The sequence below is a fragment of the Lepidochelys kempii genome, chromosome 9 (assembly GCF_965140265.1).
Source record: "Lepidochelys kempii isolate rLepKem1 chromosome 9, rLepKem1.hap2, whole genome shotgun sequence".
NCBI classification, from domain to species: Eukaryota; Metazoa; Chordata; order Testudines; family Cheloniidae; genus Lepidochelys; species Lepidochelys kempii.
The window spans coordinates 40,839,451-40,866,857 of record NC_133264.1 but is presented as its reverse complement, the minus strand read 5'-3'; the positions used below and the strand labels follow the sequence as shown (position 1 = coordinate 40,866,857).

The window sequence follows — 27,407 nt, the reverse complement described above, 5'->3', positions numbered from 1 at the left end:
AGGCTAAATACTGTTTGTAGACAAACGTTATTAGTAACACTTCTTTTATATATTAAAAAGCAAAAGTGAATGATCATTATTTTCTTTATACCAAATAGCGGAGAAGAAAGTGTGTGGTAGATGCATGTTCAGTTAGGTAAACCTTCTGACTCCCAAGTCAGGTACTTCATGTTGTCTTCCCACTTAGTCATAAGCTTCCAGTGGGATCGGAATGTGAAATGCTTAATAATAGTTGGGGCCCAAATGTTCAGAAAGACCTCTGCACCCACGGAGCCATCTAAATGAGGGGCAGATTTTCAAAAGTGCTAGAACTGGTTGAAAAAAGAAATTTTGTTGTAATAAAAACTTCAATATTTGTGTTTTGGTCTGAGTGTGAGTGAAGTCTGAAAAATCTTTAAAATTGCCCACAAAAAGGAATTTTCAAATAAATCTAGGCACCGAGGCTAGTTGTGGGTTGCTGCCTTCCTAGTTTCCATTGGAAGGTTTAACAGAATTGACACGTTCCCATGGAACGTTTTAGATTCTATCAAATCAGCATTTTCCAACCGGAAAAACTGTTCCATCAGAAAATCTTTGACTGGATGTACTTAGCATCCAGGAGTTCTCATTGTGTCAGGTACAGTCAGGGTTTCAACAGGACTCAGCACCCAATGTGCTGTATAGAAAATCTTGCTATTTTTCTTCATACCTAAATTGGAGCTGTGCTCAACTGAAAATCTGGACTATTGTGTTCCTAGTTGTTTTATTTCCTCACTGGTAAACTGGATATGATATCTATAGTGCATGGGTTGTATGACATAAAGTGGTCATGTATTAATAGTGTTAATATTATAATGAGTGACATACTACAGTACTGTTTCCTTTTAAAAATATATTAAGTGAGCAGGCTGAGGATAAGAAATGTATCAAATGAGTTAAATACATTCTTTATTTTGTTTTCTAGTGAACAAACACAAGCCATGGATAGAAACTTCCTATCACGGAGTCATTACTGAAAACAACGATACTGTCATTTTGGATCCTCCTCTTGTTGCTTTGGATAAGGATGCTCCTGTTCCCTTTGCAGGTAGGAAGATACACAAACAATATAACTTGTGTTTGCTTAAGGCATGATAACTTACTAGAGAACAGCTGCAAGCAGATTGTGTGCAGCACAATGATAGTATCATCTAAGTGATACTAATACCATCAAAGGTTCTATTGTCCGTCTATTGGATTTGGATATTGGGCCTATAAACCTTGAAATGAGATGTTTCAGAATGAATGTGTCTGCTGATTTGTTGTGGAGGCAGGAGAGACTATACATGTGCATTGTAGTAAGCTTGTGCTGCTAACATTGGGCTTTTTTAATAAAAACGGGTGATATATGAGGAATCTTGGTTTGATAATATTAATTACCATTCTGTTTGCCTAAACAAATTCTATATAACTAAGCTATTTTACTGGTAGGTAGTTAAAAACCAGCTGTGCAGTAAACTATGTAAGTAGTATTCAAAGACACTTCCATATTATGTAATGATGCTAGTACTTCATAACAGTCTGAACCAAGACAGGAAATTTAATGAAGATTTCTGATAAGATTGCTTTATGATAGATTATGCAATATTGAGGATTTTTCCCATATAAAGTCTTTTTCCCCGTACACTTAGTCTGTCACATTATGAGCTACTGGAGCAGAAAAATAACAGATAAGCTCCTTGAAGTGCAAAAGAGCTAAAGTGGTTGTTGCATTAAAAAAAATAAAAAAACTTGCAAAAAGATGGAAGAATAATAAGAAATAATGGCGGTATAGAGATCATTAAAAGATGCGCTTATTAAAAATGCATGCACTATACATGAGATTGAGCTGTTTTCCAGTGTTTTAGCCTGGGTGCACATGGGCAAGCATTATCCTGAAGTATAGGTCCATGTTCAGTTAAATAACAACTCTCAATCCTTGACCTCCCATGTGACAGTACCTTCAGTCACAATAAACCATTTCCCCCCATGACTGTGCTGTTATGATACTTTATGCTCTGCTCCTGCAAAATGGGGATTCTCAAATATTTTCACAGTGTGAATCCCATTTTAATAGAGAGGTTGTCTTGAACCCCTCTCATCCACAATTGCACATATTCTCTCTTGTCACTTAAGCAACCATATAGCAATTGGCAATTATAGGAAATGAAGTATAAAAATGTAATCCATCTCAGCTGTCTTTATTTTCAGCTGCTACATGATATTAGAGAGATCCAGTACCACCTGACCAGCCAGACCTCCATAGGCTGCTAGCATATGGTCCCTAGGACACAGATTGGGAACCAATGCTTGCAAAGTGATTCATGTGGATGGACTCTTATGCTAAGATGGATCTCTTTGTAGAATTAGGAAATTAGTTTGCTTCTTTGAGGCTGCCTCTCCTTAGGAGATACTTGCTGTAATAAGACTCAGGGAATTTGTCCTACAAAGATGCTTTTAGGACTAATTAGCTGTGATTGAAGTGCCAATTTTTTGATCACAAGAATGTTTTGTTCTAAACAAGCAACTTGTATTTTTACAAAAAGAAAAGGAGTACTTGTGGCGTGACTAACCAGTTTATTTGAGCATAAGCTGCTCACGAAAGCTTATGCTCAAATAAATTGGTTAGTCTCTAAGGTGCCACAAGTACTCCTTTTCTTTTTGCGAATACAGACTAACACGGCTGCTACTCTGAAACTTGTATTTTTACGAATTTGTCAACGACTCCTTAAAAACCAGGAAAATATACCCTACATGATTAACAGTTACTTGTGTGTGGTATGAGCATCACTCATTTTGTGTGATATTACCTTCCTCTGCAAAATTAGATATCTTTTCACAGATGTGCAATTAATTCTTCTCGTCATACATTTAAAAGTGATAATACAGTTCAATGTGCAATTGCATTAATTGAAAAACACATCTTTCACCATCTACTTGTAAAGTTATTTAGGAATAGAAGGTGTTTTAGAATGGAAAGAGCCCAAGATTCCCCTTAAGGTTGGTTTACCTGCTTTATATTTTCTTCACTTACCTAACTCCTCTTTGAAATAAGGTAGAAATATTAGTCACACGTACTCTTCTCATTTATATGTTATTAACTCCTTGATGACTGATATTTAGTTTAATTCCTTAATGCTTATGGATTGTTTGGTTTTATGCCATTTATGACTGTCCTCTGGAAGATTGGATTTGAAATCTTTCTCTATCAAACAGACAGACTTATTTGTTTTGATAAAGTTGCTCAGGAGTACTGGTTGTTTATGTTGATTTTTAAAAATGGCTTTAATGTATTCATTCATTTAACTTGTTTGTCTTCTTTCATTTTGTATCTGTTGCATGTAATATATTTGATGTGTTATATAAGAGGTGAACATGAGGAAAACAATATGCAGGTTTTTGTGCCAATACCTTGCCAGTTTCACTTCTAAGTTCATGCCCAGTTAATATTGTATAATATTTGGCACTAGCTCAAATAGCCTTGTAACAGAGCTGCTTTCTAGTCTATCCAAAACTCTACATTTCTTATTGAGCTGTACTCTTAATTTTTCTTTTACTTTCAAAGAATAAGAGCCTAGATTCCGTAGAAGTTTGAATAACCAAAATATTTAATTCCCTGTATTGGTTGCTAGCATTCACTTTGTCTCCAATTCCATAACAAAAAGCAAACCCAAACAACTAACCTTATGTGATATTCTGAATCCAGTTTCACTGTTTCTGTATATCATGACAGAGAAATTTCCTTACGCTTATCTAGAAAGTTTCTGCTTTAATATCCCAGAAGTTTGTTTGGTTTATTTGCCCGTCTTGTGAGACTGTAGGATGGTGGCAGGGCATTTCCAATAGTTAATGGAATTGACTCTAGAGTTCTCTTCATCCAAAACGTTTTCCTCAAAACATTGGCTAAACAGAGTTTAAATCATCTGATCTTCATAGCGTGTTACACAGCCTGTTGGCTCATCTGTGAGTATAATGAGAGGAAGATGAATGGGGAGTTTGACATTGTGTCATTTTGAATTTTATTTTATAATTTGCATTTTGTACAAGAGCCTAGAGTGAATTTTGAAAGGTGCAAATTGAAAGTATACAGTAAGCAAATACTACTGAGCACTGTACTGAAGTTTTTAGCGTATTATCCATCACTATCCCTATATGCTTCTCCTATCCAGTGTTTTGCACTGTACAAATATTAATACTAAGTTTTAATTTAATATATTTGTTCATTTGCCCTTGCCTTTTTCTACAATTATTTGCAGAAATCACTTACCTACAGTTGTTACACCTCAAATCTATTTTCAATTACATCACGCTCCTCCTTTTTTATTGATTTAGTTGTGAACCAACTGTGTGCTAATCTGAGTGCAAAATACTTCTAACTCCTCCACTGATGTAAATAAATGAGTTAGATCTATCCTGGTATTGATCCTTGTGGCAGTCCACTGCTCACTTACGAACAAACTGTTGCCATTCACAAATCAGGCCTGTATCCGCCTAAATAGCTTGCCTCATTTCTTACAATTACCTTTATAGATTTATTGTATTTATGTGAATATATCAAAAGATTTCCTGAAGTCCAGTTAAATTATGTTTATGGCTTTTTAAAAAGATGTGTTAGGTATGGAATTTCCCATTTGTGAAATTATCCTTCTGGCTTCAATCAGATTAGAGATTTTGAGGTCCTACATTCCATTTGATTCCATTCCAGTATCTTTCCCTATTGCTGTAGCCCACTTGTAAATTTTGTAGTTTTCTGGGATATTTTCTTCAAAAGCTCTAAGATCATATAGTCCAGATTCAGGAAAGCATCCCAATTCAGGAGATTGACTCTGTGCTGCACTTCGGTATCCTAGAAGCATTGCTAAAATTAAACATGTGCTTAAATGCTTTCCTGAATCAGGGCCATAGCTGTTGCACTAGCTTTCACGTAGTTCATTCTAATGCATCAGTTTTCAAATAGCTTTTAAGAGCTAAGCATTTATTCTTTTAAAAGTGTGTGTGCAGATATGTATTTATATATGAATATGTGTGTGTGTATATATAGGGTGCATGTATGGATGCTAGTTACGGGTACATCTTCCTTGCTTTTTGGAATTCTGGCTGGCATAAATCCCATACATCTCTAGTTACTTTTATATTTACAAAACAAAACACCCCCCCCAACATTGTATTTCATGAGCTATGTAAGTGTTATGGTGCCCTTCACTACTCACTTCCTTGCTTTTAAGTAGTTGGGTTTCCTCAGAGGGTTTCATACCTATCCCATCAAACTGGTTTAGGAAGCAAAGCCCTTTTTCCTTTTGGAATTTTTCCATTTTTGCTTTCTACAATTTTCAGAGTTTCTTCTATGTATGTAAATGGGCCAGATTCTCACTCTTTTTTCTCCAACCCATTTGCACTGCCCACCTGAGAATTCCCCTGGTGGGGGAGGAGGTCTCAGTGGGCATCAGGTTGGTGAAGCCAACTCCTATGCCAGTCCCCCACTTCTGACACATTCCATTGGACAAGGGGGCAGATCATGGTAAGGCGGGATGGGCACAGATCTGCTTTACCAGTTTTCACTAGGGTCTGATTCTTTGGGAAACATATGCAGGCAGTGTAAGTTAGAGCAGCCTTTAGGAGCTCACTTACACTGGAGCCTGTGTGAGAGCAGGTTCAGAGATCAGAGCAAGTCCAGTGGTGCTTAATGGCTGTAAATATGCCAGATTCAGCTAGGGCAGAAAACTTCAGTGCAGGTGCAGTGTAGGGCTGTCATACAGCCCCTGGAAGAGGGGATGAGGTGGAGGAAGGGGTTCTATCACACTGAGCACTATGGGATTATTGGCTTACTTGAGGATGCAGAGGAGCATGGATCAGGCTGCTGTAAATTAGATCAGCTCTGACTTCTACAGGGACACATTGGTCCCTGCTAGCCAAAAGCTGAGTGGCACAAAGGTGGCTTTAAGCACTGCTGTTCCTCCATCTGCTCTGGGCTATGCTTTCTGTGGGGCACAGCAAAGAACTTGTCTCCTGCTTCTCTGCAGGAAAGCACACAACTGTAGAGCTAAGCTGTTATTAACACATTGGCTATTTAATTTGGGATTAGTGCTATGAAGAACAACTTTCTATTCATTGGTCATAAATATCTGGCTATGGAGTTCTGTCCATATTCAGACTTTCTAGCTTTTTAAACATCAGCAGTGGCATAGTCTTTACTTCCGCTGGGATTTCTGCCTCCTTTCTTGGGAACTTTAATGTTGTTCCTGGCATCTGTTTCTTTTTCTCTTTTGAGAACAATAAGGCGAAAGTTTTATTCATGACATTAACTCCTTCTATTAATACATAGACTCTGAACTGCATGTGATTTTTCTTATGGTGTGGTCACCATATGTTTGCAGTATTCTGAAAATCTCTCCTTTCTTTCAGCATTGGGTGGTGGTAAAAGCTGGTGCCTAGAAGTGATGTTACTAAGATGGGCCTCTGTGATGGGATGGGGATAGATCATGGATACTATTCAGAGTTGCCAATTCTCATGATTTTATCACAAGCCTTGCAATATTTGGGGATTTTCTTAAAGCCCCAATTCCCATGTGAGAATATTGTTTTTTTATTTTCACAGAAAGAACATTTGTGGCCCTCATGACTGTGGGATAAAAAAGCTTGAAAATGTGACTACTAAAGGCTTAGGTGCAAGAAAGAAAATTAAAAGATCCCAAATGTATTGTTTTAAAAAAAAAATCTCAGGATGATTTTAAGTCAAATCATATAATTTTTGGAGTCCAACTAATCTTTTTTGCATACTTGTGTCTGGTAATACTGTACCCTAACAAACATACACTGAGAATGCTCCTAATGCATACCTGTGCCTGGAAGCTTCAAGAATAACTGTGTGTCTCAGGCACAACCAAGCTCTTAAACATTAACTTCTGTGGCTCTCTGGTTACAGCCTGCTGTGATTTCTTTCCCTCCACAGTATGCATTGTGCTAATGTTATCACACCATCTTTGAATCTATATGGAGACATGAACTGTCATCTCAGGGTAGGTTATTGTCCACCGCCCCCCCCACCTTGGTTAATTTTTTCTTTTTAAAAAAAATTTAACACCCCCCTCCCCACCCCTCCCAAAAAATACGATAATGACATGCCTTCAAGGAAAACCTTTGAGTTCTTCCCAAAAAACACATAGTTCCAAATTAGAGTTGCATTGGCCTGAGGATTGGCAGTAGAACACAATCAGCTGCTGCACACAAGACACCTGATCTGGGATGACCTCAGGGATCAGGTTTTCTAGCAGTAAGGTTAGTCATAGCACAGAGTCACTCTAGCTGCCGATATGGAGAGCTCAACTGAATCAATATGACAGTAACTTATCTAGATAATTTTTAAAAAAAAACTTACAAAACTGTGCAATATTTTTGAGGGGGTGTTGTTTGTTTTGTTTGTTTTTGAAAGGATAGGAAGTAAGGGGAGGAAGCCTTTTTTAATCCTTATAGTTTAGCTGCATTTTCCAGCAGAATTTACTGCTGAGCATCATGTCACCACCGAAGAGAATGCTGGAGTGTTGTACTGAGTAGGAGCTTGGCTGTGTGTTGTGTTTCTAGCTATTGCAGAACTGAAGAAGAAAAAGATAACATTTAGAATAGGATAGTGGGGAATGTTCTTCTTTTCCTTGAAGCATTCAGAACGTAGAGTCTGATTTATTACTACGTTTTTCTGCTGGTGGGCTTCCACTGAACTTGATGTTACACCGAGGTAAAATTGGAGGAATGCTGTAGTGAATCAGGGCCATTAACTCTGAAATTTCTCTGGCTTTATCAATAGGTTTTCAGGTCACCTGTTTAAAAATGGTCATTTTGGTTCTCAGATGCTTGCCCTCTTGGCACCACACACACATGTGATCCATGTGTGCATGTCTTCACCTAAGTAGTGCTATATAGTTCACGGCTTGCAAATCAGACTTCCTTTGCAAATGAAATCCTAATCTCTGACTGACTTTACCATCTGACCCGGACCACTGAAAAGGAAAGGTAGACAATGAAATAAAAATGTACGGTTGTTTGATCACTCACATACACTTTCACCCTCTCAAGCAAATCATTGACATTTTCACAGTTAATAGGAGAATTCTTATGCCCAAGTGTACCCTGACAAATCCAGCTGTAGTAGCCCACTTGATCCAGAGCTTGGACACAAAACTCCATTTTTCTGTAGGACCCTCCTAAGATGTTTACAGACTTTCAAAAAGTGTACCATTCCTGGTAGTGGTGGTTTATCAACTGGTAAACAGAGCTCAGCAGTAACAGAGCACAATTTTTTTTTTTTTAATTCTTAACCTGAAAAATGTGGGATGTTAAATGTGGATGTCTTCAAATTGAGATTCTGAATAATCTCTTTTTACCTTTCACTGGCAGTAAGGCATAAAACATGCTGTCAGATATATGGGGCTCAGAATATATTGGTTTTAAATATTTTAACCTTATAGTAAAGCATGACCAAAAGTTTGAACCTTAAATTAAGTCTTGGAGGTGTTTGTAACGAATCACCTGCTGAATAGCTTTTATTTTAGAAGTTTTTAGTATAGCATAATTGGTACAGCATAATTTAGGACATGTCTACACTTGCCATTTAAAGGGCAAAAAGTCCCTTTTCAAGCAAAAACCACGGGAGCATCTACATTTGCCAGTGACTTTTTGCAGTGAAACTCAGAAGTTTCACCACAAACAGAAACCCACCTCCATGAGAGGCATACCGTTCTTACCGGTGATACTTTTGCGGTGATGTGCAAGTTAAGACACGTTCTTCCTGTTTACACAGCTTTTAGCCTCTGGAGGATATCTCACGGTGCCTAGGTGACCACTCTGGCCAGCTGCACTGATGCCAGGTAAACAGACGTCCACTCCTCCCCCTGTAAAGCCTTGGGAACTTTGAAACTTCCCTTCATGTTTTCTTGGCAAGTGCTCACTTATCTGACCAGGTGACAATGGCTGCTCCATGGAGCAAACAATCCCCTGCTTGGAGCAATGCTGAGCTACTGAAGCTGATCAGTGTTTGGGGAGAGGAGGCTGTGCAGGGACCCAGGATGCCCCATGATCACCCCCTCCCCCACTCGAAGACCTATCCTCAAAATGGAGAGAGCTGCACTGTGGGATAGCTGCCCTCAGTGCGCTGCTCTCATCAGTGATGGAAGTGCTGCAAATGTGAACGCGATGTGACGCCTGTGGAAGTAAGTGAGAACACAAACCAGCGCTTTTCTTTCACCAGTTCCCTATCACCAGTGAAATTGACACCGCAAAAACTTTGCAAGTATAGACATAGCCTCAGTGTAGCCCTTAAAATCCAAAATACGATGCTCTTGACGGGGAACACAGCCCATGGAGAATAAAAGTGCCCTGAAGATTTGGCAGTAGTACAATCAGCTGCAGAAGATACAGGATTAGGAATGACCTCAAGGCTACTGTTTTCCATGCAGTAAGGTTAGGCGTGACAGGAGATGCTTAGGCTCCAGAAACAGAGAAATCTAGCAATCTCTCTCTTATAGTGACCTCTGTTGGCTAGCTTGTGAATCTCTCCTTGCCTGCTGAGTTTAACTGTCTTTTTAGTTGCCATGGCAGTAGTCAAAAATAGGGTATTTTAATGACTTTGCTTTAAGTCTAAAAGGTTCAACCCACTCAGATTGTGTTCTCACAAGCCTTTTAGTTGTTGCCCAGTGGTCTGTGTCTAGTGTAGAACTTGAGTGGTCATGAAGGAATTTAGACTTACATTTCTAGATCCTGTGCTGTGAAAATAAGTGTGAGATGCTTCTTGTATTCTAAAGGATAACGCTAAGTAATGATAATAGTGGAGTGCAGTGTATTTTACCTTAAAATGTCAAATTATTTGAAGAAGTAAGGAAGTTAATAGGTTGGTGATTGATTTAAAGGCTCTTGTCTACCTTTACTCATGATATGAAGGAACTTTTTGGATGTTATGCAATCAGCCTTGTACATTAACTTTCACTCAAAGGAATAATACCATGTTAGACATTGTATTTATTAAAAAACAAATGTATTGATGTTATTAATAATAGCTTAGATGATACAAACTACAAATTTTTTTTAAAAAATATTGTTTTATTTTTCACTGTGTTTGCTCATCTTTGACAATAACAAGATGCCATAAGTTAGTCACTTTCTGGTTCTTGTGCGCCAACATAATGCTACAGTTTTTGGGTTGCAAAATATGGTGAGATTAAACATTCCCTGTGAAAACTTTTCAGTTTAAAAATAAAATTTAAAACATCATGTTTTTTATTAATATTAGGTTTCATAAAAACTTGTTCGAGCAAAACCCAAATGTTGGGTCTAAGCTGTATGACAGTGTGTCCCTTTAACTTAATCTGTAATGATATCTCCTGTTTAGGGAATGCTGCTAAATGAATACAACTGCTTGTATAATGCAGTGCAATGCATAGGAATGAAATGTTCTTGTGCTTTTAGTATTACAAGAAAAAAAAAGGAATGAGTAAATTCATTAGTGTGAGGGTCAGCTGTGTGTATAATTGGTTTAAATACTCAGTGAGTTGTACAACAATCAGCTTAAAAAAAACTGCTCTAGTAAAATATCATTTCATGTATTCACTTCCACCTATATTATTCTTTTGCACTTTTTAAAAACAGAAGTGTTACTATGTGAAGTTGAAATCATTCTATTTGAGTTAGTTTTTTACAAATAAAAGTTTTATACAGGAAACTAATATAGAATAATACTTGCTAGTATTAAGCCACAAACTAATACAGAAACAGGATTTCGAGGTCTAATTTGCAATACTTTTTTGCATTTGACCTATGGCATTTGTGATCTTGTCATCATGGAATCTTTGGGCAGTCTTGTCATGGAATTTGTGAGCTGTTCAGAAGCCATGCAACAGTAAGATGGGACTTGATCCATGCATGGACCAAAGCCATTCATCTCTGTTGGTAACACACTTAGGAATTGTTGTCATGCTCCATTTGTGGCTCAAGATTCTGCATTATGTCAGTCTTGTGCAGCTTCATTGAAAATGGGGAGTTGTCTGGCTATACCGAAAGAAGAACAGGAGACATTTGACATGGGTTTAATCAGGTTGCAACTTTATAATTAGATGTCTGGGACTACCCGGCAGATAAAAGTATACAGTGCAGGTAACCCCATGTTTACCATAATTACCCAGGACTCTTACCAGCTCCCCCTCTTCTTTCATCCAGGTCTCTCCAGCAAATTTATTGCCAGGACTTTTCCATTCACCCCCTCACAGGAGGGTTAAGGTGAGCTTAAAGAATGGGGGGTTGGCTCCCTGCCATATCAATCATAGAAGTCCACAATCACCCCCAATTCGTTCCTTTAACGAACACCTCTTTTTAAGTCCTTTTCCAAACCATTTATCCAGTCACTGTATACCTTTCCTATGGAGTACCTGCACTGGACATCCACCTTACACTTAAATAATTAATTGAGACATATGGCCTACCTCCCATCATGCCATGCATGAACAAAGTCCTTCCTGAACCTGCTGTGGGAAAGGTGAAAAAACCCCAACTGCATCCAAGCCAATATGGTGGTAAGGGAAAACTTATTTCCCAGTCTCCCTAAAAAGGAGCGGCTAGCATAATGCTCACAGCAGGTCTTGACCAAACCTGGTATTGTACCACATAAAGGTGAGGGCAGGTGGGTCCTGCTTCAGACTGTTCTGTGTAAAAGGGAGGCTTCAGGCCCAGGGCTTCCTCTTTTAAACCCTGCATTCCTAGGGGATGAGTCAGTGACCATGCTGACCCTTTTGCAGCAGTTTTCATTTCTCACCCCTGCCCCACATCACCCCTGCCCCCAAGCCATAAAGCACTTTCATCCTTTCATTCGGGCAGCCAGCCAGCCAACACCCCGCCCTCCCCCCACCCCCCACTTAAAGGTGCAGGGTGATCAGCCTTGCGCCATGTGGATGCTACTGAATTTGCTCAATAATCTAAATTTCTTCAGCAAGGGTAAATGGAAAAATGGAAGGCTGGGAATCAACAATGGTGTAGTATAGTGATTAGAACAGAAGAATCCTATAGCAATCATACATTTGTACAACCAAGACTCCCATAACTGGAGATAGAGATATGAACCTAAAAAAACAAGAGTCATTACTTGTTCCTTTTTTTCTTTAAGACTCTATGCTTGCTCACATAGAAGAAGGTTAACATTTTTAATTTACTGTGTTTTTAGTTTTTTAGAGATTCCATATTAGGTTTGATATCCACACGGTTCGCTTTAGTGCTCAGTGAGAGTGAAGGTGAATTTGATTTTGACATGTAAAGCTGGGAATCAGTCCAGTAACAAGCTATTCCTGCTAAATGAGTCAACACTTAAGCTACAGACTTTCCAAGGTCAGGTTTGAAGCACAACTATTTGTTCTCAGTTTATAAGTATTTATGGAATTTTTTGAAAATAAAGTGAAAACCATCAATAAATGGATATTTTCAGATAATACTAATCTTGTACAGTAAATTCCAGAAAACTTGTTAAAATAATTTAGGCTTGGACATGGCCCTACTAACCAAAATGCAAGACCTATTTAGGGGCAGTAGGCAATTAGGCAATTTTAAAAGATTTTAAATCTTCAATCAAATGTGTTAAATGCTCAGAGATAATGGAATTGTAGTAATTTCCATACATTGTGCATGTTATGTCCTTTTCAAAGGACATAGATGCAAAAAATGACACAACACAACAGGATTAGCCAATTATGATATCCTGTTCATGTTGGAAAAATAATTTTCTCATTATGAACAAAGTAACTGTATCTGAATTTGTACTTGAAATATCAAACTATTAATTTCAGTGAATTGCCTGTATTACAATATTTCTTTGCAGTAAAACACCTTAAATGTCCTCCACGTGTACACAAAAATAATTTACCTAATTGAGGTGTATGTCAAAGGCAGAACAAAATTGCCCTGGAAAGCAAGGAGACATTTTAAAGTGATTGTTTAACATAGGAAGTGTTGGAAGGCATTCTTAGTACAAGGTTCAGATACTGATTCTACAAGGAGAAATGGGCAAAAATAGAAATGATAATTGATAGGAACACTTGGTTTCTTGGCTCATTTTATCCCAGCCCTCCAAAATTTGAGTGGGTTGTAGTTTGAATAAATGAGAAAAACTCTCATTGATGTCAAAGGGGCCAGCATATTACCCACAGTTCTGGTTATAATCTATTGTTAAGAGAATTTAAATTCTAAAAGTTTGAGAGGGAAATGTCAGAAGCTCACATTATGAATTTTTGTGTGTGTACTTTTAAACACATGATTAGAAGCATTATATAATGGTATTTTCTAAGGCACTATTAAACTTTACTCTCAAGTCCTACTGTTAATGTACAAAATTGCACGCTCAAATAAGGTGTTTATGCACAAATCAGGTCTGCGAACTCAAGGTCTAGATAAGATTCGAGCTACTATTGGATGGTAGTAATCATGTCTTGATTTTAGAGCATAACTCAAACTACTACTAATAAATAGCTTCCTGAGTAAGCCCCTATGCTTAGTGATGGAAAAGTATGGGGACCAGTTTTGTGTGTGGAACTCCCTTTGAAGTCAGTATGAATTTTGCGCATGGAAGGAATTCAGATGTGCTTAAAATAGAATCATAGAATCTCAGGGTTGGAAGGGACCTCAGGAGGTCATCTAGTCCAACCCCCCGCTCAAAGCAGGACCAATCCCCAATTAAATCATCCCAGCCAGGGCTTTGTCAAGCCTGACCTTAAAAACCTCTAAGGAAGGAGATTCCACCACCTCCCTAGGTAACGCATTCCAGTGCTTCACTACCCTTCTGGTGAAATATTTTTTCCTAATATCCAACCTAAACCTTCCCCACTGCAACTTGAGACTATTACTCCTTGTTCTGTCATTTGCTACGACTGAGAACAGTCTAGATCCATCCTCTTTGTAACCTCCTTTCAGGTAGTTGAAGACAGCAATCAAATCCCCCCTCATTCTTCTCTTCTGCAGACTAAACAATCCCAGTTTGCTCAGCCTCTCCTCATAAGTCATGTGTTCCAGTCCCCTAATCATTTTTGTTGCCCTCCGCTGGACTCTTTCCAATTTTTCCACATCCTTCTTGTAGTGTGGGGCCCAAAACTGGACACAGTACTCCAGATGAGGCCTCACCAGTGTCGAATAGAGGGGAACGATCACGTCCCTCGATCTGCTGGCAATGCCCCTACTTATACATCCCAAAATGCCATTGGCCTTCTTGGCAACAAGGGCACACTGATGACTCATATCCAGCTTCTCGTCCACTGTCACCCCTAGGTCCTTTTCTGCAGAACTGCTGCCTATCCATTCGGTCCTTAGTCTGTAGTGGAGCATGGGACTCTGCACTTGTCCTTGTTGAACCTCATAAGATTTCTTTTGGCCCAATCCTCTAATTTGTCTAGATCCCTCTGTATTCTATCCCTACCCTCCAGGATATCTACCACTCCTCCCAGTTTAGTGTCATCTGCAGATTTGCTGAGCGTGCAGTCCACGCCATCCTCCAGATCATTAATGAAGATATTGAACAAAACTGGCCCCAGGACCGACCCTTGGGGCACTCCACTTGATACCAGCTGCCAACTAGACATGGAGCCATTGATCACTACCCGCTGAGCCTGACAATCTAGCCAGCTTTCTATCCACCTTATAGTGCATTCATCCAGCCCATACTTCTTTAACTTGCTGTCAAGAATACTGTGGGAGACTGTATCACAAGCTTTGCTAAAGTCAAGGAATAACACATCCACTGCTCTCCCCTCATCCACAGAGCCAGTTATCTCGTCATAGAAGGCAATTAGATTAGTCAGGCATGACCTTCCCTTGGTGAATCCATGCTGACTGTTCCTGATCACTTTCTTCTCCTCTAAGTGCTTGCCAAAAGTGTGTGAGCCTGTGAAAATAATTAATAAAAGAATAATAAAAAGTAATAAAAAGAACTCTGCAATCAGATTTCTTGGTGATCATTGAAAAGCACAGTATCAGTTGGGGCTTGATTGCTTCAGAGCATAGCAGGTACACCTAAGCAGAATGAAATGTAGCTCTGTGCTGGTCGATGATCTAGGTGTGTTCTGATATTTCATTGATTTCAAGTGAATAATAAAAAGTTGGTAGAGGACGGCAAGTCTAAAGGAGGGCCAGCAGAAAAATTTATGAGAAATGAACAGGGTGATATCGTTGCATGCGCTCTATCTTGCTGCATGGGGCAATGGGGAAGGTGGTTTGGTTCTCTCTAGCATGTGGTGATCAAGAATCATCCATCAATCTGACTCATCCTTTTTGCAGTGAAGATGCAAGCTAAATCACTCAAGTACTTGCAGTTCAACATTGCATTCCTACAGTTCCCCCCTGCCCCCGAAGGGCAGACATGTTCTGCCACAATTGACGCTATTGACTGGAAAAGAATCCTAGAGCATCTTAGCACAAAGAACCATGGAATATGCTAGGCTAAGCAGGTGCTCAGACCCAGATGCCAGTGTAGACATGGTTTTACTCTCAACACTTGAACAATATAGTGGGAAAGCTGACTAAAATGGGATGGGTGTATAGGTGGTGAACTTCAGGATCAGACCAGTCCATGCAAAACTCCAACCATCTCTGTATTTTCACCTGTATGTCTGAAAGATTGATAACTTGATCATTTCCTCATCACACAGACTTCTTTGTGTCTGTGCTCCTTTTTAGCTGTGTTCTTAAGTGAGGAACAATGACTTTGAAAAATCATTTGTAATAACATGCAGTATTAGTAACAGCACATGATCTGAAATTTTCACTACTTATGAGTTTATTGCAACAAAATTGACACTTCTCAGAGAGTCCTGTTCAGTTTGCTTTAAAAAATAAAATTAATAAGACAATTATGATAGGAAAATGTCAGTAGAATACATTAAAAATGACAAGAGGAGTACTCAGGTTAACACAAATCAGCTTAGATAAATGTAATTTGTCTCAAATGGTTTCTGAGCATGAAAGCCATTTTTCACATAAAGCATTAATGGGTCACTGAGTTATGTTTTCTTGATAATCTTTGGCAAGAGGTATAGTCTGTACCTGTTAATGAACAAACATTTTATTTGTTAGTCAGGAACCTCAGCCTCTCCTCCCATCCTATCCTCTTCCCTGTATTCATCCCCCACCCCGACTCATATCTTCAGAGGCATTATTCTCCTGGGCTGGAATATGTTCTCTCAATAACCTGTTTAAGCCATCACCCCCTTTGCTACAGACTAACAAATGATGCTTAAAAAATACGCAAACTCCTATATCTCCCATAAATATACTATCTGTGGGAGGGGCTGGAGTAGGGAAGAAAGCCTGGTTGAATAGCTAGGACACTGGACAGGGAGTCAAGAAACCTGGGTTCTCTTTCAGTTCCGCCACTAACTTGTGTGATCTTGTTAAGCCATTTTGTCTCTGTCCCACTGTTTTGATTCCCATCCTTTGTCTGTCTTGTCTGTTTATATTGTAAGCTCTTTGGGACAGGAGTTGTGTGGGAATCTGGTTGCAGTTAACATAAAACACATAAGAAATAATGTCATGACCATTTTTGGCGCCCTTAATCTTTTGATTGTGCTGATTCTTTGTCTTTACAATTCAAGAACTAAGTGTGGTCTTGGCATTCAATCACAAGTACAGGGAAACAGACATGGTTTGGTTTTCTTGCTAGAAATATGGCACAGAGGCATAGGTAACATCATTGATTTAAGGCTGTAATGGTTCATGGTAATTGTGGATTTAATCTAAGAAGGTAAATTTACTGTTTGCAGCGAAAACATAATACTCCTTTGGGGGAGAAAAGTTCAAACTTTTCACCAGTTTTTTCCATTCCTTGCACATTTTGCACAGAAAGATGTCTGAGTGATGTGGATGTTATTGATGTCACTGAGGTACAGGTGAGAGTACAAAGAGTTGTCTGGGAGTGGAGTTTTACAGCAGTAGGTCTGACTCTGACGCCCATACTACTGAGAACAGCAGGGGGAAAAGAGAAGAGAAAACAGGCATTTACAACAATAAGTTGCTATTTGCTCAGGGGAAACTGGGAAGGTAGATTCCTCTTCTAAATTCTTGTGTTCTTTTTCCTTCTGTGTTTGATGAAGGTAGGTCTTAGTTTTCATGGTAGGATTGTTGGATCATATTAAAGAAGTTCTGTATTAAAATCACAAATGAGTTTGATTCCCCAGAGTTTAAATTCCAGGGTATTACTAATTAAGAGGTCTCTTGGTTTTTGGTACTTTCTCTCCCTCTATGTGTGAAACTTGCAAGCTGCTAATTGTGTTAGTACATTCCAAGACAGAGTCTGTTCTCAAAGCAATTCACAGAGAGAGAGACTCAAAGCAATACTCTAACAACAGAAACAGCACCCAGAGACTCCCCGCCCTTTTGTTGTATTAACCATTGTGATTAAAATAGAGATAGAGGATGGATGTGGATGGATGCTTGGTGTAGATGATAACTGAATGATCAGGGAGGTGCCAGCCTAAGAATCCAGTGTCCATCGGCTGAAGAAGGCGTCAAGTGGAAATAACCAGAGGACCCCCCCGGAGGGCAGACTGGAATCCACCCAACAGCCTCAAGAATGGGAGAACCAAAGAACAAGATAACATCTTGGAGCCGTCAGGAATGTGCTATCTGCTGATTGATTCAGCAACAGCATGATGAAGCAATTCCCATAGACTGGCATAGGAAGAAATTCCTATAAAAATAGACTCTAAAAAGTGAGAACTTTGGGGTCTGATTCTGCAAACCAACTTCCAGGAGCATCAGATGAGCATCTGACAAGGCCCTGCTCCCTCCTCATGTCCAGGCCACCTGGCCAGTGACTTGGCATGAGCAACTCTAAGGCTGGTAACTATGATAACAACCTTGCAGAACCTGTGTGTGTGTGTGTGTGTGTGTGTTTGTATGAATGAATGTGAGAATAAATATGAGATTGAATGGAATGTTATAGCTATAACTAACTGCTTACTATGATTCTTTCTGTATTCACAATAAATGTGGTATTTTGCCTTTTCCCCTTTAATAAGATCCTGCTGGTTTTTTATTTTATTGGTACAACAGGATCCTTGTTTTAGCTGCTTGAGGGGGAACTGAACCTTTCAGATACAGCAGAGGACAAAAAAACCCTCAAGGTCTTGGAAGAAAGGGGAAAGTCAGAATCCTTTTTTCCCTAAATTATTGAGTTCTAGTTTTCTACTGCCTGGCATTTTTGCACTTCACTGCCTAGTGAATGCACAAGTGGGTGTAAAATGCTACCTTTCCGTAATGTTTTATACTCACTTTACAATCATTTTGTAGAATTGTAAAGGAAAAAGGTACAAAGCCATGGAAAATTAGGCTGTTGAATTGTATTCACCTCTCCCTTTTTGAATGACTTTGCCCCCACAGTGCAGACAGTTCTGGCTACTCTGCTTGCCCCAGACTCAATGTGCTTTTGTGATCAAGCCTGACAGAATTATTTAATACGTTGTGGAATATATCAAAGCACACAAAAGCAGAATCTCTGGGCCTTAATGGGAGTTTAACTCAATGGGGCTACTTGGATAAGTAAGGAGATCACAGATTGTCCCTAAATTGGATATTATTTCCCCCAAATGTTGGGGTTTTCCCCACATAGAAATTAATAGCACTTCTTGTGTATAGAATGATGCCTTTAGATGCTAATTTCAGCACTGAATTTTGGAACTTGCCAACTAAGCTACTGAAGGAAAAGTGAGCTGGGGTGATTTATGTGATTTATCTGAAAATGCAACTGGCTTGGGATATATGGACCTGGACAGGAGGCTGTGAAAATAACGCAGTCACATGGAAATAGAAGAAAACACAAGTAGGGAAGGGCACAGGAATGTTTCTTGGGGAATGATCAGGGGATGGATGATTAGCAAATAGGGGAACTATTATTTTTTTTAAAAAGTCTAAAATGTATTTATTTATTATTACACAAAACAAAGAAAAGGGGGGAAATAGAATAAGTCTAATATCCAAAAAGTATATTGCTTTTTGAACTGATTTAGGCAAATAATATTCTCTCAAGATTAATGCTATTTAAAAAAAAACTTAATTTTTTTAAAGCAAACCATTCTTTTCTGTTTTCCAACAGTATCCATATTTAATATACATAGAAATAGAGATTTACCACAGATATTAAGTATGAATATCAGTTCCTAAGGTCAATTATTTTATTTTTATGTGGCTGCAGAGACTTTAAATGAGGAAGTGCAATCTGGACAGTTAAGAGCAAACTGGTTCTTTTAGTTAACTCTTCTTGGCAAGATGTCCAAACTTGTGTTGAGAGAACACCTTGGCAGTAGTTCAGAGGCAGATTTTATTATCTTGTATAGCTACTCTGTGGTGACTGTAATCACATAATAGTCATGAAAGGCCATATGTCCCTTGTGAACCTTGACAGCATATATACATTTATTTGCTGTTCTTTCAGTATTTTTGAAAGAATGTATTAAATAGTAGTATGACAATTGTTGTTTATAAAAACTCCAGCTGTCTGTCTTCATAGAATATCTTGATAGCCACAATTTTTGCACTTATAGCCGTTAAATTAATTAAAATCCAATATTTTTAAATGAACAGTTTAATGCTGTTTTGTCAGGAAGCTTTTTTTTTTTTTGTTGTCTCAGAACTTATTTTCCTGTTTAATTTTGCTGTGGAAACTGTTGGAAGAAAGACTTTTGAAGGAAATTGATTTGGATTTCAAACAGAGCGCACGTGTGTATTTCAAGTTAATTGCTATTTGTCCACATTTACCTTTAAATCTGAGTGATCTCTTTAAGGCTTAAAGAATTTACTGAAAAATAAAATGGGATTGGTGCTTTGATCTCTGTACTGCAATATGCTGTCTCTAGGTTTTCTTCATTTATTTCATCTGTAGAGATGACAGGGAAAATAGAGACAGGAGGACAAATGTAAAAAACACCTTGTCAGCCTCCTTTCTAGAGCTCTGACTATGGATTTGCTGCTTTTCCCCCTCTTTTATAATTAAATAAAATAAGCTCTTCAATTTCAGTCAGAAGAGCCCAGTGTTGTTTATATCAGCTGTATTACTGCTCTTTTTTAAAAGAAAATACATTGATGAGCTAACTATTTGCTCCTTATATTTCATCAGCTTTTTTTAAAAAAATTATTCTTATTTTATACAGCTTATCTAAAAAAGAAAATAACAATTCAACCCAGAACACTGATTTTGGAAAAGTTAAAGCCTGTGAATTAGAAAACAGTGCTACTACAACTTGCATTCAACAATGTTTAAGTCTGAAATTGCTTGCCAAAGTTAGAATGAAAATTAACTGAGGGTTTGTCGGCCGGAAACTGGACCACTGTCTCTCTCCTGGTCCACATATTTTTATATTCATGATTTGGCCAGTTCTCTTAAAGATTTGCTAACCAATGCCCACTCCCCTCATCTGCTGTCATGAAGCCAATACATTGTCATATCATATTGTGTGATCTATAAGAAAGAGTATTTTCTATCACTTTGTATAAATAAATTAACATTCAAAATGAGGACTTGCATATAGTTGTGTATCATTTGTTTGCTGCCATTAATACTCTAAAACCTATTTTTGTTGTTACCATTCATTTGCCATAACCCTTAATATGTGAAGACTTAATTTTCTGAATGAGTTCTAATAATAAATGTGATTAGATTAGCTGAGATTGAATTTTACTGTACTATTATTATAGATAGTGCCTGAATATAAAAGAATGTTGGCGATTGTGACAGGTTTCCACCGGGGTGCCACTTGGAACTGGGGTACCTCTGAGCCTGCCTGACCCTTTAAACTGTATTGCTGAGGCAAGCCAGCCAAGCCCTCCCTCAGGTTTCAGGCTGCACACTTAACCAGCACACATACAGGCAGGGACACACCCAGATGCAGCTTCACACACACATGCTGAGATCAGCTCTGCATGGGAAGGCTCAGCTAAGGTACCTCTGAGTTGCTAAGGCATGCATCCCCCTCTGGAGTGTAAAGCCAAAATTATACCATCTTCCGCTGCACAGGGAATTGTACAGCGTAAGTTCATAAAATTCACCTTATCCCTCCATGTGAAGAGAGATTTGCAACAACTTCCCCCTCCAGTTATGACTTCCAGACACACTTGTTTTAGACAGAACAAAAATAAGTTTATTAACTACAAAAGGATAGTTCTTAAGTGATTATAAAGATAGCAAACAGATCAAAGCAGACTACCTTAGTAAATAAACAAAACTGCAAACTGAGCTTAACACACTAGATAGGATATAAATTAGCAAATTCTCACCCTGAGTGATAAACAGGCTGGCAGATTCTTAAGGCACAAGTTGCCTTGGCTTTCCCAGGTTTTCATACACAGGCTTAAAATCCCTCTAGACTGGAACCATCACTTCCCACAGTTTAGTCCTTGCCCCTCAGGTGTTTCCAGGTATGTTGTTGTAGGGAGAGTGATGTCATTGTCCCCCTTTTATATCTTCTTCCCACTTGCTGGAAAGCTCTTTTGCTGTGATCTCGGTCAAACAGTTCCCATTGTGTAGTGCTATCTCTGAGAGGTTTCTGTTGTACACAGTTCTTGGGGTAGTCCTTGTGCTTGTGTGCATTTCCTCCACAAGCCGTTAACATTGTTTGGCCTTTTTACTGTTGTACCTGAAAGGCTGCTTGTGAGTGTTTTCAACCTCACAACATATTTCAGTAACACATACATAGCCAAACTTCATGACTTCACATACGACAATAGTACATAGAATGCAACAAGATAGTACTGTCTAACAGATCAAGAGTTTTAGAATGATACCTCACAAGGCATACTTTGTACAAAATGTATCCTAATTACATGATAGTGGTAAATATTCGGGCGCCAGAGTGTCAGAGCGATTATAGCAAAAATTTTAAACTTTGTTTTCCTGACTAGTAATGACAACTTCACTTCATTTGAAGACTGCTGAAATATTCCCCTTTTTCTTGCTTTTATGACAAAATAATACTCTGTGAGCTTTTAGAAGAGAATTATATCAACTATCATTTTAATAATAATATTATATTGCAATAGCAGCCAAACACCTCAGTCAGGACAAGGACCTTGTTGGCTGCTGTCAAGGTTCCTCCCCCACTCTGAACTCTAGGGTACAGATGTGGGGACCTGCATGAAAAACCTCCTAAGCTTATCTTTACCAGCTTAGGTCAAAACTTCCCCAAGGTACAAAATATTCCACCCGTTGTCCTTGGACTGGCCGCTACCACCACCAAACTAATACTGGTTACTGGGGAAGAGCTGTTTGGACGCGTCCTTCCCCCCAAAATACTTCCCAAAACCTTGTACCCCACTTCCTGGACAAGGTTTGGTAAAAAGCCTCACCAATTTGCCTAGGTGACTACAGACCCAGACCCTTGGATCTTAAGAACAATGAACAATCCTCCCAACACTTGCACCCCCCCTTTCCTGGGGAATGTTGGATAAAAAGCCTCACCAATTTGCATAGGTGACCACAGACCCAAACCCTTGGATCTGAGAACAATGAAAAAGCATTCAGTTTCTTACAAGAAGACTTTTAATAAAAATAGAAGTAAATAGAAATAAAGAAATCCCCCCTGTAAAATCAGGATGGTAGATATCTTACAGGGTAATTAGATTCAAAAACATAGAGAACCCCTCTAGGCAAAACCTTAAGTTACAAAAAAGATACACAGACAGAAATAGTTATTCTATTCAGCACAATTCTTTTCTCAGCCATTTAAAGAAATCATAATCTAACACATACCTAGCTAGATTACTTACTAAAAGTTCTACGACTCCATTCCTGGTCTATCCCCGGTAAAGACCAGCATATAGACAGACACAGACCCTTTGTTTCTCTCCCTCCTTCCAGCTTTTGAAAGTATCTTGTCTCCTCATTGGTCATTTTGGTCAGGTGCCAGCGAGGTTACCTTTAGCTTCTTAACCCTTTACAGGTGAGAGGAGCTTTCCCCTGGCCAGGAGGGATTTCAAAGGGGTTTACCCTTCCCTTTATATTTATGACAGCTGCTATGGGCTATCAATTCAGAAACGCCATCTAAAATTTCACTTGCAACGTTACACTAACATTCATTTTGCATTCTCAGTGATTTCTGTGGGTATATCATGTATATAAGCTTTGCAAACAGATATCAGGAATGAAGCATTGCAAATAGATATGTAGAAAGGACGGTCTGAGTTGTACAACTTTAAGAGTGAAATGTGATGTTCGGTAGGTTTCCATATTGACACGTCACGTTAGCAGGTGTGTGGGCACTGCAGAGAGCTAACTCACTGGAGCTCATTAGACTGCATCCTGATCATAAAGAAAATTTAAAGGGAGGCCTCTAGTAGAGAGGGCTAATGTCCACAAATTAGAGGCCCTGAGGAAAAAGAGTCCAATGAGTAGCCAAGCCTTGGCAGAAGGTTAGGCTGGGTTTGACTGAGTCTAGCTTCTTAATGCTGGTTTATCTGGTTAATTAAACCAGACTGCAGAAATAGCATTTTTTTGGATATTACAATGTACGTAGCTCTTGTATGGAGCTGAGTAAGGATTCCACCAACTAATATTTTGTATTGTTGATGTTATGTTTATATATAGTACCCTTTATCGTGAAAGACTCCAAAGAGCTTTGCATATAAAGAACAAATTAAAAAAAAGTATTTTAATAATTTTACCCTTACTATACTGCTGTCACTTCCAGCCCACAACAGCACTGCACAGCAGTTGAACTTTGGATCAGGCCATAGGACAGGAAATGAAGAGTACGTGAACAAATTGAAACCAAAAGGAAAAGTTTTAGGTATTTGGAATTTGGTCAGGACTTTGTCATAGAATCATTAATTGCAACAAATTGTCAGAAACTTGGTTTCCCATTTCATTTGAAAAAAATCCTGAATCTTCTCAAGAGCTGCAATGTGATCTATCTAATGATAATGACCATGTGCTTCTGTTCTTCAGCCATCATCTTGGAGGAACATGCCTTTCCTAAAGATTTATTGAATAGGAAAGTTGTAAGAATTCTTTCGTAAATTGGCAATGTTCATCCTGGTGTAACGTATCTTTTTCTCCTGCTTATGAAGCAGTACTGGAAGAAATAATTGACCATTATACTGGCTATCAATTTGATACTAAACTCAAAAAGAATATTCTATATTTAAAAAAAAAATTCCAAGATATCTGCAGATGCTCTAGGTAGCTTCATTGAGAGATAGCTCTTCTTCAGTTATACTAGGAAGGTGCACAGTTTGGAAATAGCCTCCCCATGTAAGCTAAGCCTGATATCTCTGTGCTTTAATAGATCAAATCTTGGTGCTACTTTAAACATAAAACTGGTTATCTAGATGATCCTTAATGCTCAGACTTAGAGGCCAAAGTAAAATGATCCTTCCTCCTTCACAGGATTATCATTCTAGTCTTGTCAGGAAAGGCTTCTTTCCTTGGAACTGTTTCCAAGAAAATGAAATGGAAACAAAGTTTTAATGCTCCCGCTCTGGTAAGGTAAGCCATACATATGAGCTATTTCATGTAACTAAGTCAGGGAAAGAGTTTTTGACTTTCTCCCTGTTCTCCTTTAGCAGACTTGATTAGCAATCAGATTGTCTGTCTGTTTCTCTTGGGTCAAACCAAGTATGTCCTTTTTAACTCACTTTCTATGGGCATTTACGTAGATTTCTTATACTACCATAATAATGGGTATCCTTTCTCACTCCAGCACATGTGTACATAAAGACATTGCAGCAGCTTTTTGGTTGGTGAGTCAACTAAACTAGTCCAGGAAGAGGAACAGACGAAGGGTTACCCTGTTTTGTAGTATTAAATGTCTGATGTCTGTTGGTACTGAATTGTTTCATAACAAAAATTTTACATTTTATGTCTGTTGACACTGATGTGGGAAACTTTTTGGAATCAATGGTCCTCAAAGAAGAATTCTTGTTCCAATATCAATGAATGACTAAATTCATTAGCTGTTACTTTCCTATGTGGAGGGATTTATTAAATCAAGAGGTGCATCAAAGGCTAAATCCTTGGAAGAAATATCTCTGCTAGAGATATGGGTGATTTGTTGAAAGTCTTTAATTGCATCTATGTGCAATAACTTCAGAACAGTCCTGAAGCAGGTATGCAGATATAGATCTTGTTTCTTGGAGAAGCAGAAGGTATAGTCAGAAATAATTGAGCAGTTTGGCTACTTTAGATTAAGCAATTTATCATCCTAGTGCCCCTTGTTGAAATCTAGTTTAACAGTACTGGTATTGATGTCCCAACAACGGAACACAAGTACCTACTTCATTTTTTTCTGTGAGTAGTTGCCATCATCTGTGCTTTGTGAGATCCATATTTGGCTTTTCAGGAAGCCATATGGAAATTGTTCCCCCCCGCCCTTCTCTATTCACTTTCTTTCCTTGCCAAAAGAAAAAAAGGCATATATCACCTGGAGCTAGAGAAGCAAAACCAATGAGCACGAAGAGTGCACAGAATCTTATTGCCAGCAATTGTCTTCCTGAGACATGTAACTTCCCTGTTGTCTTTAACTAGCAATCCCAGAAATTTACAATATGGTAACTATTATTCGGTCAGCATCTCAGATGTTTCTGCATTGTATTCTACACTGAACAAGAAAAACATGTTGTTATTTAGAAATAATTGTATGGCAGTAGGTTAAATTAGTTATCTGTTTACACCATCAGAAAGATCTGTGTCACTCCAGACTCTTTGAGAATAAAATAGATTATTCCTAATAACAGTGCTTCAATATTAAATAGATCTTCTATGGTTAGCATTCATGGAACATTTAATTAGACCTTAAGGCGATTTTTATAAAAGTCAAATGGAGTTTTAGAAATTGCACTAGTCTTTTTAATGAAGTGGTGATAGACACAAATATTAAGCTCAGTTTCTTCCTATATATTTAAAAAAAAATAAACTTGATTTGAGCATCTATTCATGTTCAAAAGCATTCTTTTTGTTTAGAAAAGTCAGGTCAAAAATGTCTTGCGGAGTAAGCATAAAAGTTATGAGACTATTCCCAAGAAGTTTTCCATAAGTCTAGCATTCTTACTCAAAACCATCATATCTAAAGATGACTTACATTCACAGAGGTTAATGTATTGTAATGTAAATTTAACATTTCACAATTATCGCCTAAGCATACTCTATTAAAACAATAGGACATATCCTAAAATGTACAGATGAGGCTGAACGTAGAAGCAGTAATTGTGTTAATCTAGTAGACATGTCTTGCAGATAACACATTGCCAAATAGGTATGCACTAGTGGTGAGCTTTTCAAAAACACTCATTGTAGGCCTGACTCTCCTCCTGTAGAAGGTAGTGAGGGCAGTGGTGAGCTGGAGCCGGCTCACACCAGTTCGCTGGAACCGGTTGTTAAATTTAGAAGCCGGGACAACAGGTTCTAAAAGGGCTTCTAAATTTAACAACCGGCCAAAAGTAGCGCCTTAGGCGCTGACTCCGTGGGTGCTCCGGGGCTGGAGCACCCACAGGGAAAATTTGGTGAGTGCAGAGCACCCACTGGCAGCTCCGTGCCCGGCCCCAGCTCACCTCCGCTCCGCCTCCACCTCCTCCCCTGAACGCGCCGGCCCGCTCTGCTTCTCCGTCCCCCCAGCTTCCCGTGAATCAGCTGTTCGTGCAGGAAGTCTGGGAGGGCTGAGAAGCAGGCGGTGGCTTCGCACTCAGGCCCGGGGAAGCAGAGCGGAGGTGAGCTGGGGTCGAGCGCGGGGCAGGGAGCTGCCGGTGGCTGCTCTGCACCCACCAAATTTTCCCCGTGGGTGCTCCAGCCCCAGAGCACCCACGGAGCAAGTGCCTAAGGTGCCACTTTTGATGTGATCAGTGCGGTGAGCGGCCGCTCCCTCTGCTCCCCCCGTAGCTATGCTACCCCGCCCCTAGGAGCCAGAGGGACCTGCCGGATGCTTCCTGGGAGCTGCCCCAGGAAAGCAACGCCAGGACTCCCCACCTTGCCCCCCGGCAGGTCCTTCTGGCTCTTAGGGGCGGGGTGGGCTCCCACTACGGTGGCCCATGAGACCCTCCTGCCCGGTTCTGGGGGCAGTCAGGGAACAGGGTAGGGGTCCCAGGGGGGTGGGGGGGCGTCAAGGAAAGCAGGGGGTTGGATTGGGCAGGAGTCTTGGGGCGGGGGTGGGCTACGACCCCCTTGTGGGGTGAGGAAGGAACCGGTTGTTAAGATTTTGGCCGCTCATCACTGAGTGAGGGTATCACCACTCACCGAACTGGGCTCAAACTTAGGGCAGTTATGAGAACCTGAATATCTCATCTTGGTATCTTTTCTTCTAGTGTTCTCCCTCTCCTCCCACGCAGTGGTGGGTGAGTGGTTAATTAGGCTCGTTGTTTGTGAACTGCAACATAAATAGCTGCAGGCCCATCCACAGCTGCCCTATTATCAAGAAATGTGATTG

General features: G+C 39.3%; 1 protein-coding gene across 5 annotated transcripts in view; it reads left to right on the top strand.

Moving 5' to 3' along the window:
* CLSTN2 (calsyntenin 2) overlaps positions 1-27,407 on the top strand; it is a 741,922-nt gene that overhangs the window by 356,913 nt on the left and 357,602 nt on the right. For all 5 annotated transcript variants that reach the window (XM_073359981.1, XM_073359980.1, XM_073359983.1 and 2 more), the window contains exon 2: positions 944-1,066. In XM_073359981.1, the coding sequence (XP_073216082.1) occupies positions 944-1,066 (123 nt within the window). The remainder of the gene's footprint in view (positions 1-943; positions 1,067-27,407) is intronic.